Source organism: Dermacentor albipictus, chromosome 8, assembly GCF_038994185.2.
Source record: "Dermacentor albipictus isolate Rhodes 1998 colony chromosome 8, USDA_Dalb.pri_finalv2, whole genome shotgun sequence".
Lineage (NCBI taxonomy): Eukaryota > Metazoa > Arthropoda > Arachnida > Ixodida > Ixodidae > Dermacentor > Dermacentor albipictus.
Genome location: NC_091828.1, coordinates 102,157,206 through 102,171,434, shown reverse-complemented (window position 1 = coordinate 102,171,434; position 14,229 = coordinate 102,157,206). Strand labels below are relative to the sequence as shown.

Sequence of the window (14,229 nt, the reverse complement as noted above, 5' to 3'; positions counted from 1 at the left end):
TGACTATTGGATGCGTAATTTTATTTAGGCCGTCAATTCTTTCATAAAGATTGTTGAAAATTGCACATTTTCAAAAAACGAAGCTCTCAAGTTTGCAGCTCTGTAACTCAGCAATGAAAAATGATATCGCAATTCTGTAAATTGCATCTAATAGCACAAATAAAGAGCAAAAAGTTTATGTATTACACATGGCCATCAAGTACACCGCTAATATGTGAGCACATCTTTCGCATAACCTTCGTAGACACTGTAACAAATTCACGTACGCTATAAACTAATACATCAAATTTGTCCGCTTTGCACGTTCTGACGGAGGAAATTTACAAAACCGCAATATCTATTTTTGGTACATAGTGACGGGTTCGTAAACGTCGTGCTTCTATTTTTTTTCTAGCTTACCAAAATTTGGCAATTTTCGTAAAAAAATATTAAGGTGGTACATCAAAATTCCGCTTCTGAAAGTAATGAAATTTACCTTTCTTTTCTCTCAAATGCACCACATTTCATTAAAATCGGCCGAGGTTTTATCCCAGAAAAGCATTTCTGCGTTTCATTTGTTTTTGAATAGGCGACACCGCGGAGTTGGGTCCGAGCAGACCCCTGAAATCGGAGCACCTTAGGTCTTATCACTGTACCTTGCATAGTGTTATCTTTCTTTTTTTTTGTTGAACAGACGGGCTAACGTCAGATGCCACCCCACGCGAGCGCGCGCGTACAGACACACGCACACACACGACAAACTCAAAGCACTTAAATTTCTAAGACACTCAAGTCCACAGGCGTACGTGAATCTTTGCAGATTAAGAAATACTATAGTTCGCGGTGATAAAATGCGAGCGATACAATCAAGCGATAGGAACGAGCACGTCTAGGCAAAACCCCAAAGAAAAAACAAGTTACGAGTGGAAGGCCATTTAACCGCCAGCTGACGTCGGTTAAAGACAAAGCCTTCCCGAGAGATTCGGGGAGTGACACGAGAGCGGGGGGGGGGGAGGGGGGTGCATTAACCCTATAATTTATTCTCCGATGCCCGCAGCGTCTCAAACGACGCGGTACACTATTAAAACGGTTGCACCCTTTGGGGTGTATATTTGTCCCACAACAATAATCGTCATCTGCCTTGCTTGCGTTTATTTTCTTGAAAACTCGGCGCTGTTGTGCCATTACCACAAGCCCGGATTCCGAATCTGCAAGATGCAGAATTTATCCTGCGAGCGCCCTAATTCTCCCTTCACAAGTCAAGATGCTGAGCCGTCAGGCAGCGGTGCTCTGCGGAGAAGCATCGGCGAGCAGCATGTTCAGACATGCACACAAGTGCCAGACAGCCCGGCGCCGCACCTCCCTTTTCCTGGGGGTCACCGCGCGCGCGAACTTTGAACCGGTGGCCAGCGCGGTCGCTGGTTGGACCTCTCGGACGACCGCCGAGTGCTGACTTTGTATTGGGCCGTTTGAGTGACAATGGTTCCTCGGGGATTATAAAAGCCGCGACGCGCCGCCTGAAAAACCGGATCCGCCGACCCACTGGGAGCACAGTGCCGCTCTCGACTGGGGTGAGATGTGTCACGCGTTTTCGCCGGACGTCGCCGTGCGGGAACAGTCGCGTTTGCTGTGAGATCTCGGCCCCAGTGCCGACCCGTTCATGTCCTGTATAATGACCTGTATATAGTGTATAAAGTCCCTTTTGTTATTCTCATCGACGCCTGGCTCGGAGTCTTCGCTACCAACGCTCTGTCACGAAACGGGTGACGAGCGCTACGGGACCACAAAGTCGTAATCGTGGTGCAGCGGTGCAAAGTCGTAACAGCGCTCGCTACTTTCCTGTCGAGAATGCTGCGTCACACTGATAACGCGCAAGCCGTTCGTGACCGGGAAGTACCGGGCTCGCAGCGTTAAAGAAAGGAAACGCGGGCAAGTCAGATGATGATTATCGTTGTGGGACAAATATACACCCCAAAGGGTGCAACTGTTTTTTAGACTGTATGCGTATTCGACCATACACTCTTAGGCAAAGTTTACACCCTTTGGGGTGTATCTCTGCCACACAACGATAATCGTCATCTGTTTTGCTTGCGTTTCCTTTCTTGAAAACGCCGCGCCCGCTACTTTCCTGTCGGCAATGCTATGTCATGCTGATAACGCGCATGCCGTTCGTCACTGGGAAGTACCGCGCTCGCCGCGTTAGGAAAGGAAACGCGGGCAAGACAGCGATTATTGTTCTGTGGCAAAAGGGTATAATTTTGCTTACACACTCTTAAAACGGTTGCACCCTTTGGGGTGTATATTTGTCCCACAACAATAATCGTCATCTGCCTTCCTTGCGTTTCCTTTCTTGAAAACTCAGCGCTCGCTACTTTCCTGTCAAGAACGCTGCGTCACACTGATAACGCGCATGCCGTTCGTGACTGGGAAGTACCGGGCTCGCAGCGTTAAAGAAAGGAAACGCGGGCAAGACAGATGACGATTATTGTTGTGGGACAAGATAAGCCCCAAAGGGTGTAAATTTTTCTAAGAGTGTACACTCTAAAAACAGTTGCACCCTTTGGGGTGTATATTTGTCCCACAACAATAATCGTCATCTGCCTTGCTTGCGTTTCCTTTCTTGAAAGCTCGGCGCTCGCTACTTTCCTGTCGAGAAGCTGCGTCACACTGATAACGCGCATGCCGTTCGTGACTGGGAAGTACCGGGCTCGCAGCGTTAAAGAAAGGAAACGCGGGCAAGACAGATGACGATTATTGTTGTGGGACAAGATAAGCCCCAAAGGGTGTAAACATTTCTAAGAGTGTAATCACCTATAGTGGTGCGGCGAGACCGATTTATAACATCCCGACGTTCGTCACTTTAGTCGGAGGAAGCCGCAACGATACGAGATAACGCTTATCGCGCGTTCGGACGTGCTCGCGCACGCACTGGCGTTGCATCGCTGATACGAGGCGCACTACACCCCCCCCCCCCCCTCCCGACGATGACGCAGACCCCATGGCGACAGTGTTCCGTTTCTCCACTATAGATAGTTTTCATGTGACGTCACGGGTCGACGCACACCTCACTGCGCTAGTACCCAAAGATGGCGGCCACGATGACGTCAATGATTTCTATTATCACACGCACATTGTTTTGCTTATTGACGGTGGCTGTTTTTCACCGGTTTATCACTGTTATCGCTTAGTCGTTCGACATAAGATAGGCCCATCGTGCTGCCACGTTTCTTGATTACACTCCTTCTCGACGTGCTAGTACCCAAAGATGGCGGCCACGATGACGTCAATGATTTCTATTATCACGCGCACATTGTTTTGCTTATTGACGGTGGCTGTTTTTCACCCGTTTATCACTGTTATCGCTTAGTCGTTCGACATAAGATAGGCCCATCGTGCTGCCACGTTTCTTGATTACGCTCCTTCTCGACGTGCTATAGTACCTAAAGATGGCGGCCGCGATGACGTCAGCGCAAACTATCTATAGGAACGCACTGGCGGAAAGGGGGGCGATTACAGGCACGAAAGTAAGCTTATCACGTGCGTCGAAGCCGCACAGCTTATCTATACGGAGTGCAGTGTAAATGGGAGCTCCTTATACATGCGACGCTTCCTGTTATAAACCACTCCCTCGCTGGCGTTCAAATATTGCACAGACGGTTGAACACACATGCAGCGAGTGTAGTTTGATGTCGCGTTTGCGGGCATTACTTGTGCCCATCTTGTCACCAAACAATAATAGTGGTATATTTTGCTTGCGATTTTTCTTGCTCGAAAGACCTGGCACTCGATTATTGTTTGGGGTAAGGATAAGCCCCAAGATGTGCCAACTCTTACTAGACTGTCTACGCACTCTAATAAATGTTTACGCCCTTTGCGACGTATCTTGCCAGACAACGATAAACGACATCCGTCTTGCCCGCATTTTCTTCACTCTAAGAACAGTTTACACCCTTTGGTGTGCTCCTTCCGCCACACAACGATAATCGTCATCTGCCTTGATGCGTTTCATTTCTTTAACGCTGCGAGCCCGGTACTTCCCAGTCACGAACAACGACATGCGCGTTATCAGTGTGACGCAGCATTCTCGACAGGAAAGTAGCGAGCGCTGAGTTTTCAAGAAAGGAAACGCAAGCAAGGCAGATGACTATTATTGTTGTGTGACAGAGATACAACCCAAAGGGTGTAACTTCGCCTAAGAGTGTATCGGTACCGGTGGTTATACACTCTGGGCACGTGTCCTTGCCAGGGAAAAAGGGCTATCTCGACGCCTTTATCTTGAGTCCCTCATGATTCAGACTACGCCACACACTGTGAACAGGAGCGATGGCAATCTGCAGTCAGTGTATGCGCGCTGCCTGCGTCACGTGTTCAAGACTATTTAAGCGAGCTGCTCGAGCAGCTTTGTTTATTTTACCTGTGAACAAGGCTCCCGTGTGGGAGCCGAAACATCTTCTTTTCTTTTAAATCTTTATTTGGTCGGCGAAGTGCCCCGGGTTTTTGTTTACCTTTTAACCATGATGATTATTGTTGGGGGACAAAGATACGCCCCGAAGCACGTAAGCTGTTTTTAAAGTGTACCCTTTTAGCACCCTTTTCGGGGGTGTTAAACATGAGTATTCCTCTTTCGAGGAAAGCGCCCCATGAGTGGAAGCAGAGAACTTACCATGAGCTTCTCCCGCGTCGTCATCGATGGCAAGCCCGCTGAAGAGGACAAAGAGGCGCTGTCGTCGCGGCCGCTGAGCAATGCCAACTGCCGGTGGATGTCCTCGATGCGGCTTGCCTTCGTTGGCAGCGAGTGCTGCTGGACCTGTTGCAACATTTAAAGAATGAGAGAGAGAGAGAGAGGAAGAAGGAAAGGCAGGGAGAGATGGTGCCTAGGCACAAGCATGACAACTTTTCCAAGATCAAACTGCGTACAAATAAGCCCAATGCTTTTCAAAGAAGCTTTGTTCAGCAGTAAGTAGCAGCATTGAGAGTGGCGATGACTGAACATGCGAAATTCTCCCTAGAACTTTCCTCTGTGCCAACATCTGTGTGGGGGCTGCCTACACAGGAGAATTGGGACAGGAAGTTTGAATACAGTGAAACTACTATTCTTATAGCCAATCATTTTGCCAGTCCCAAATAGGCCCCTATCGTTACATTGGTGAAAAACTCTTAAGGTAGTAAACAGCTGAACTAACCTATTTACAAAGAACATCAGATAAACTGACGGCACTGTTTATACCAAACGATGTGCCCCCTTGTAATAGCTGCAAAATTAAAATTCAAGCTTTGGTCATTCGTTACTAGCATACTCCACTGAAATCTTCATACAGCTGCAATCACTAGCCAAGTCTGCGAACCACAAGGTACACAGCATTTGCCTAACCTTCTGCTTAGCCAACCAAGAGAATGTAGGCCCGAGATTCGAAGTAAACCAAACCATTTTCTACTGTCTACCACTTTCTACAGTAAGCAATGTCCCTTTCTGCTGCTGAATTGCAGGATTATACGCTTCATGCATCAGTTTTCTAAAAATTTGCTACTTTCAGCAAATTTTGTGAAAAGAATGGGTAGTCTAAATAAAAATATCTGCTGCATAAAGTTGGTAGGTTCTAACTCCTTTTTTTTAAATGCAGCGAACCTCACTGAATTCAGTGAAGTGGTTGCTGAGAAAAAATCAAGTACTTCTCCATTTCTGTGTAGTTACATAGGAGCTCCGGAAGTCTCCTTTAATGTGGAGGTGTCCTGACAGCTATGACATCATAATGACAATGACAGTGTGCCTGAAAGGACCGACAGACGAAACCTTTTTGAAGCTTTTGGTAAGCCAAGCAGTGCCCAACTGAAATTCTAGCGAAATAAAAAGGAATGACGCAGATACAACCCACACGTTGGAATCTGATAAGCAAAGCCTTCAATGCCATGCCAATGCACAGAATTTCGCACCACAGCGGTTGCCTGTCTTTCAGTGAAGAAGCAAAGATGTGGAGACTCCCACCACGTGACACATGTGACCGCGCCTTACATGCTGCCTCCGGGATTGGCCCTCTTTGCTATACGACACTGCATCCAGGGTCGGCATGCTGACTAGAGTGGGCCGATCCTGGAGATAGTGTGACAGTAAACTGCATTCGATGCTGAAAAGAGACCAGCCAAGCAGACGTGCCAAACGCCAAACTCTAGGATAGTAGGCATAGGAAGACTTGCATTATATAAAGGAATTGTGCTCTTGATGACACATATTTGTTACGAGGAGAACATTTAGGTATCCTTTGTCCTATCGCCGAGTAATTCTGTAGAAAACAAGTCCAGCAGCTAGGACGTCTGTAGGGGTGGTAAGGACACTAGTGCTGTCCTGCACGTGAACTATTCGGCAAGACAGCCGCACCCAACCACGGTTCAGGAAAGTCCGGAAGGGTGCACGAAGAAAGCTTCCCCCTTCAAAAGGAGCAGAGCACATCCCGCACGCTCACCTCCGCTGAAAGGCAGTCGCCATGGAACATGTGGCCACACGGGAACAGGTAGAATGCCTGGTTCATCACCGCGTACTCACACAGGGCACACTTCGCATCCGACTGTGCGATGGCGTACCTGAAACACAGAAATACAGCCAGTTTACACGTTCATATCCCCTGCATTGCATTGCATTGCGGCAATTTTTCACAAACGGGGCGACTTTAGAACCGATGCCTCGATTTCACATTCCGCTGGTGCCCTCACGACAAAGTCTCACATGAATGACGCGCCTAGAATGGAAATGAGTAAACGATTGAAAGGATTGTTTCTTAGATTAAAAAAAAGAGTCCTCGGACTAAAGTTTCGTTAAAGTTTGCGCACATGGAGAATACCCCGCACCAAAAATTGTTTGAAAAGTGTTTGCTTAGCCAACGACCACCAATAATGTCGACTTTAATGGCAACTACCTACTCTTTTATAGCAAAGCATTTGGAAGTCTTCGTTCTGTGGTAGACTTGTGTTCTCATGCTGAAATAAAGGCTTGCAGTTGCTAGTCCAGTTTAAGCATTGATGCGCTCTTTCCTTTTTTCGTCCGTTTATTCAGTTTTTGTTTTGCGTTTGCACTTTGTTTTTTTCATTACTTGACCGCAAATCACTCAGCTCGAGTGTGCGCTCTGCTTAGCTAAGACACAGATGACCAGACTATACAGTTTCCTAAAAAAATTACCGGCACGAACACTGGGATTCGTGTATGCAAAAGAAGCAAGCATGGCAGTTTCAGCCAGTGTGGGAGTGACGGTTGGTACATGAACTTGCATAAACTTCATCCTTCTGCGGCTTCAACTGGCTTTGTGATTACGCAAATTTATCACTTTTAACAAGATGCTGGGTTACACATGCAACAAAATTTGCGACGATAATGCACGTGCCAAAAGTCCCACTGGCTTCTGCATTCGGAAAAATAGCACTGTTCCAAAATTTGGGACAATAAAGGCAGTAGGAGTGTATCAAACAAAGCCGCAAGAGTATCTGAAGCCAGAAGCACAAATATCAGACAAAACCAATATCCCGACTATGATTCGCATGGTAGCTGAACAAGTGCAGTGACCGAGTTCCCTCTGTAGTAATTTTCGCAGGAAAACTCTGTAGGCCAGGCCAAGTGGGCGTCCGACAGAGCGGTCAGCAAACCGGCCGGCCGACTACAACGCACCTGTTGCGGAACGCCTGGATCTCGGCGCGGATCTCCTTGGCACTGCGGGTGGCCTCCTCCATCTCAGCCTTGAGGCCCTCGATGTGGGCGTTGTACTCCTCGAGCGAGGAAATGATGGCCTCCTTGAAGTGGTCGATGCGCACGAACTCGTCGAAGAAGGGCAGGATGTCCTCGATCTTGATGAGGTCGCACTCCTGAAGGAACTCCATGGCGCGCTTGATGTCCTTCTGCTCCGTCACCACGTGCTGAGCTGTCACACGAGTCAGTGGAGGAAAGTTTTTTGGGGCATTTGTAAGCCACGAAATATACCATGGGACAGAGTGATCAAGTGTGGTCAAACAAGGAATGTTGCTGGAGGCAACAGTCCAACATGGTGACTAGTCCACGTCGAGGCGACAATACCATGTGATTGCAGACCACGTGACTACCACGTGACTGCAGACCCATGTGCGCGCAACAGCTGTGCTATCAAACCGTGTGGGTCAGAAAGAAAGCTGTTCACCTCATGCTCGTCATTCAGAACAAAGCAATTCCTTTATGTTGATATGCAATGATTTCCTGAAGAGCTGTTCACACGTCGTGCAGAGGAGACGCGTGCTGTCTTTGCTGCTGCTTGGCCCCAGTAACAGATGAACAGCTGGCTTTCGTACTTGAGGCTGTTCGATGACACTCCTATTCCTTGTGGATTTGGTGCGCAGTCACATGGCGTTTTTAATATTTCGTGGAATTTTTCTATTTGCTAGAAAGAGCAAAGTGCATCTTGCTGGAAACATATCATTGTTAGAACTATTGCTATCTTCTAAAACCCCCTAATAGAACTCTTGACAATTAGAACAATATAAAAGTTAACTAATTCCTTTTATTTACTAATTGAAGATCAGTGACCACAAAATTACTGGTGGTTTCTCTACACGAATTGCATGTGGTCTTACTCATGTGGAATAAATAATCTGTATTTCTTTTTTAATTTGGAGCATTATAGCTGTGACACACTGTATATCAAATCTCTCTGTTCGTGATGGTCTAACCGATGCAGTTTGCAGGACTGTGATATCTGTTATTGGCATCAAGTTACAGACTTGCAAAGTTCATGCCTCCATTTCTTTCTTTTTTTTTTTTTTTTAAGCATACTGACTTTTGCCAATCGTTTTAAAAAATGTGGTGTTCAAAGTTGAAATTCTGTTTCCTGGAGTTACTAGAATATACTGTTCTCTCTCAAATGCAGCAAACTTAATTCAAATCAGCCCCACCGCTGTCTTGTAAAAGCATTTATGTGTTTTAGATGCATCTGAATAAAGAAACAGGAATTGGCCCCAAGCTAAAGCTTCTTCCTAAGGTGAAACAAGTTCTTCCATAAGCTTCAGTGTTTACCATGAGCAAACACATGTGTACTGGATTGCTTATTAATTGTTTGTACATCGTTTCATTTTATTACTGTTAAAAATGTTTGCTTAGTAGTCTGCTACCTAAGCTGCTGTAGTGGGATATAGAAGGTGGTGGGTTCCCTGTCAGTTTAGTACAAAGCCGTCCTCTCAAGGTGAAAATAGAACGAAATAACACACGTTTCTGCGCTGTCCATCTTGAAGGTTTCTGCAGATGTTTGAAGCAATTAACAAGCGCTATATCCTCTCACAAAAACCACTTTACAAAAGGAAAGCATATTTTCAAATTTTTCCCTGGTGCTCTACTCTTATCCACAAGTGTGGAAGACTTTAACGAAGGGGTAAAGAACAGTTTGAACTCACTAATTGAAGTTGCATCCAACATAAGAATACCATATTTATTTGATTCTAACGTGCACAATCTTTTTTTCCCCGTAAAAGTTTACCGAAGTGGGACACGTGCATTAGAACTGAGTACGAAACCAAAACTGCGATAGGTGCTGCTAAATTCCGACCCCTTCAAGGTCGAATCCCCACCTTCCAATCTCAAAGGTAGCGCTTTGCTGTACTGCAGGTGCCAAGAGTTTGCCATCATTGGACAATGCGGGACATCTCAAATGCCACGGCCCAAACCGAAGATGACGTGCTCTGGGGAGACGATAATTATAAGAAGGCCTCGGACACGGATGACGAGTGGCACCCAGTCCATTGTGGTTTGGACGTAATAAAGCTTACCTACCGAAGTGAGAACAACTCGCTAGTATCTCTCTCTCTTACTTTCAACGTGAGGCCACGGAACAGTCGAGGGCATTCTATTTGCATTTCTTGAAGTATGAAACTTAGCGTGTGCGTGCGTGCAGTATAAAATCGGATGCGGTGCTTTTTTTTTTTTTTCTTATCCGGCTGCGAAAGATCACTTGGGCGGTACAACCGAGGGTACGTCAGAATCAAGCGAATGCGGCACCTCCACTGCATCCGATATTTGTTTTAATCCCACACGCCAATACAACTGAGAAAAATTTAAGAATTCAACATTTACTCTGTTACATCCAATAATTTCTTATATATCCGAGTTAGTTGCATCCAAGCCCGACTGTATTTAAATATCGGGACCAGCTTGTGGATGCTGCGAGTAGGACAGGCTACTACAAGTGCTCACCGATCTTTAGCCACAGTTTCTTTCGCAGCTCCTCATTGTTCTCTGGCTTGTCAGCGTTCAGCTTTGCAAGGTCGATGTCCACCTGCAGATCAAAGGTTGTTGATTGTCTTTTTTTTTGCAAACCCATAGAATACAATCTATTTCCATTAATACATTGAGATAGAGAGGAGGTATAAATAAAAAGCAAAAGCGCATGACGGCAGCAAATTTCTCACCTCGAGCGCAAGGTCCACGGCTTCCTCGTAGAGCTCCATGGTGCTGTAGATGTGCACGCAGGCCCTCGTCAGTCGCAGCTCGGAGCAGACGCGCAGGGCGTACTTGAGGTCGTAGGGCACGGTAGCTTGGTCCTTGGAAAGAAGGATGTGTTTTATGACGTCAGATGAAAATAAGGCACAACAAAGGGTACCCCTGTGTAAAATCCACGTTACTTGCACGGTGCTGTACTTTGTTGTTTCATGCACAGCATGCAACGCTACGAAGACTAGAGTGAATTCTGTCACTGGCCGCTGTTGCACACAAGAAACAGTGCATTACGTGTGCGAGAAAGACATACAGTTAAACCTCAATATAACGAAGTCGGTAAAATTGGTACTTTACTTCACTGCATCGAAATTCTGTTATAATGCAATTTGACCTTTTATGCCAATAAGTACAGTCGCCGAAGAATTTTTCTTACCCAGAAGGGGCTGTAAAAATTTCCGTATTGTTGGGCAATTAGAAAAAAAAACGAATTTCAAGGACCAAAAAATTTCATTGTTTAATTTAAGAGTCGACAAACAATGATAATATTTCACATCGTGTCGACAATATCTTCACATCGGCAACACAAATTGAAGACTGCGAAGCCTTCACAGCTACTTTGCTGCCGAGGCTGATGCATCACCTGCGGTGGGACGACGCTATCTTGCTTAGCCTATGCACCTGCTGCAAGTTACTTCCTCCGAGATAGGGTGCATGGTGGTATCAGTGCGCTGAAAGCTACGTGCAGCCGCGGCGGGGCTACAGGAGACGTGTGTTGTGGGTTATGGGGGGGTTGAGGTGCGTGTGCATACTGCTTATACCAGTAACTGTCAGTATTTTCATGTGCAGATGATGAAAACTTGGGCAGGAACCATCGAAGGATGGTCGTCGAAGTGAAGCTATAGCTTCCTGGTAGAGTGGGATAGGTTGCTGGGGACACTTGTTGGTTAGATCTATTGGTTAATGCCACGAAGCTTGCGGGTGCTGTGACGAACTACCTCTACAGTTGGTCGCATTACAAACCACATTGAAACCCCAGCAAGGATGTGCATCATGCACTGTCATCGGGATTAGTACACGAAGTCAATGCCTTTGGTGCCGGGACAAGCCCGGTTCACTTGGCTACGCAGCAGGTCATGCAAACTGGAAGGAAGAGTCAAGGAAAAGTTTCCCTTTAAGAAATGAAAACACTGACCTGCCCCTCGCGGTCGAGGTAACACATGAGCTTGGCACTGTCCAGCCGAGCGTACAGGGCGAGCAGGTAGTTGTGGATGGCCTCATCCCGGCTTCCCAGCTTGTAGACGCAGAACTCAAGGTAGCGAATCGCCTCGCATCCCTGCGTGCCAGGATGTTACAAGCCACGCAGTGTTAGGTACAAACCCAATGCATAATAATGATAAATGACAATTAGGTGAAATCATGAGAAGCCAACAAACACTGACACCATGGACAACATAGGGGAAATTACTTGTGCTTAATAAATGTAACGAGGAAACGATAAATTAATGGAAATTAAAGTGGATGAAAAAACAACTTGCCGCAGGTGGGAACCGAATCCACAACCTTCGCATTTTGCGTGCGATGCTCTACCAATTGAGCTACCGCGGCGCTGTTTCCCCATCCACTTTCTTGGGCATTTATGTGTACTAGTAAACCCTGGGAGTGTTAGCCAGCGCCACCACTCACAGACCTTGGCGGCGGACGTGGAACGTCCTTGTTGCCGCAGGCGTCTCATTCTCGTGATGCCTGTGGTACACATGTACACATGTGAGTACACATGTGTACATGTGCACACGTGTACATGTGTACACATTCATGCCCAAGAAAGTGGATGGGGAAACAGTGCCGCAGTAGCTCAATTGGTAGAGCATCGCACGCGAAATGCGAAGGTTGTGGGTTTGGTTCCCACCTGCGGCAAGTTGTTTTTTCATCCACTTTAATTTCCATCAGTTTATCGTTTCTTCGTTACATTTATTAAGCACAAGTAATTTCCCCTATGTTGTCCTTGGTGTCAGTGTTTGTTGGCTTCTCATGATATGGCTAATAAAAATCGGACCCCTCGGTTAACCCCCTTTCATCTCGTTAATTAGGTGAAAAGGAATACCAAGAAGAGGAAGACGTGACATCTGGACCCAGAATCAAGCATAAAGCTACACTTCGTCTCGCCAACTGCATGCAGTAATGTTAAATCAATGGGTTGCATTTGTGTGGGGGGGGGGGGGGGGGGGGAGTCTCCTGCACCGCAAATGTCAGGCGGGTGCATCAAGCAGGTTTGGGGAGAGGGAGAAAGCCTCCTCCAAGCGGATTGAATGCAGGAGCACCAGCGCTATCAGTGCTGCCAAGTGACTCATGTGAGTTCTCGTCGAGACTGCACGAGTCTCTTTGGTCACTGATGAGCAGTGAGTGCAGAAGGCTCTGCCGCCCCTCCCAGTTTCCCATACATGGTTAGTCAACCAAATTTCTGCTGTGGCAGTCGCTGCGGCTGCCGGTACCCCAGCTGGTAAGTCAGAAAGCCCTCTTTACCTAGCGTATTATTCTCTTCGAGGAAACAGTCAGCGATGTAAACTATGGCTAGCTGGCCTGCTCAAAGTGTTAGTTGCAGTTGTAATAAATGCTTTCTGAGTGTACAAGTGGTTGTCATCCACTGTTTCCTCGAGCCTTCACCGGATCGCAGTTGATGGGCAGGCTTGCACCAACTGCAGTGTGCGCTGTGTCAAGGCCTAGAGCAGATGGTAACCCCTTTTTATTCCTACACTTTACCCAACCAGGAAAGAGAACCAGCAAAAAGGCTTCTCCATTATCCACACCTAATTGCCTTCCACACTACGCCAACTGAACGAGTTTCACAGAAGGGTTAGTAGTTCAAGATGGATTACTCCTTGTCCTGCACCTGGAATGTGCAGCCACCTCTCTTTACTGACTGTATTAAAGTAAATAGCATTAAATTTTGTTCTGATATCGGTATGTAACAAACAAGCTTCGACAGTGCCAGCTTTATTACCGATGAAGAAAGTGAGGAGGTCTAGCAGAAAATTTAGGACCTAAGGGGCAATTAGAATGCCCTCCGGTCTTGCTGCATTTTTGAAGCGTGCAACACAGCTTGCCACCGACCTGCGATCGATCCTTGATGTTGTCGTACTGGACCAAGGCGGGGATGAGCCGTGCTGGATCAAGCCGCTTCTCCTGCGCAATCCACATGTCCACCGTTTTTTGCGGGATGCTCTGCACCAGTGTTGGCGAGAACTGGTACACCAGCTCCGGGTTGTTCTGCAGCCACATCCAGTTGGAAGGTAAAAAAGAGAGAAAGAACAGAGGGAGAAAAACGTAGAGTGAGAAATGAAATTCCGGGGTTTTACATGCCAAGAACACAATATTATTATGAGTCGCAATGTAATGGGGGAACTCCAGATTTTGTTCTACCACCAAGCGTTCTGTCACATTTGGCCCTATCAAACTATGCCCACTATAGCCAGAATCAAACTGGCAACCTCAAACTCAGCAGCGTGACGACTACCAAGGTGGGTGAAAATGTAGAGTGAGAAATAAACTGATTTATTGATGCATTCACTGACTGGCCGACTGACTGGGTGACTGGTGACTGACTTGACTCTGTGATTGGCTTACTGATTGACTGACTGATTGATTGATTGGCATGCTCACTGACTGGCACACTGACACAGTGAAAGGCGGACTAACTGAATTGATTCACTCACTTCTGTCTGATCTGGCTGTCTGACTGATTGACTTGCTTGGTGACTGGCTTGACTGATTGAACCGCTGACTCACTGGCTGGCTGACTGACTAACTCCATGACTAAC

The 14,229-nt window shown here is 46.7% G+C and overlaps 1 protein-coding gene and 1 non-coding gene across 2 annotated transcripts in view; both read right to left on the bottom strand.

The window, feature by feature from the left end:
• Positions 1-14,229, bottom strand: part of dor (vacuolar protein sorting-associated protein 18 dor) — a 42,858-nt gene that overhangs the window by 4,368 nt on the left and 24,261 nt on the right. The window contains exons 19-25 of the mRNA XM_065446315.2: positions 13,523-13,678; positions 11,607-11,747; positions 10,387-10,518; positions 10,172-10,253; positions 7,631-7,880; positions 6,438-6,555; positions 4,643-4,786 (exon numbers count right to left, since the gene is read on the bottom strand). Coding sequence (XP_065302387.1) covers positions 4,643-4,786; positions 6,438-6,555; positions 7,631-7,880; positions 10,172-10,253; positions 10,387-10,518; positions 11,607-11,747; positions 13,523-13,678 — 1,023 coding nt within the window. The remainder of the gene's footprint in view (positions 1-4,642; positions 4,787-6,437; positions 6,556-7,630; positions 7,881-10,171; positions 10,254-10,386; positions 10,519-11,606; positions 11,748-13,522; positions 13,679-14,229) is intronic.
• Positions 11,947-12,019, bottom strand: TRNAL-CAA (transfer RNA leucine (anticodon CAA)). The gene has a single exon. It is a non-coding gene; the product is annotated as a tRNA-Leu (tRNA).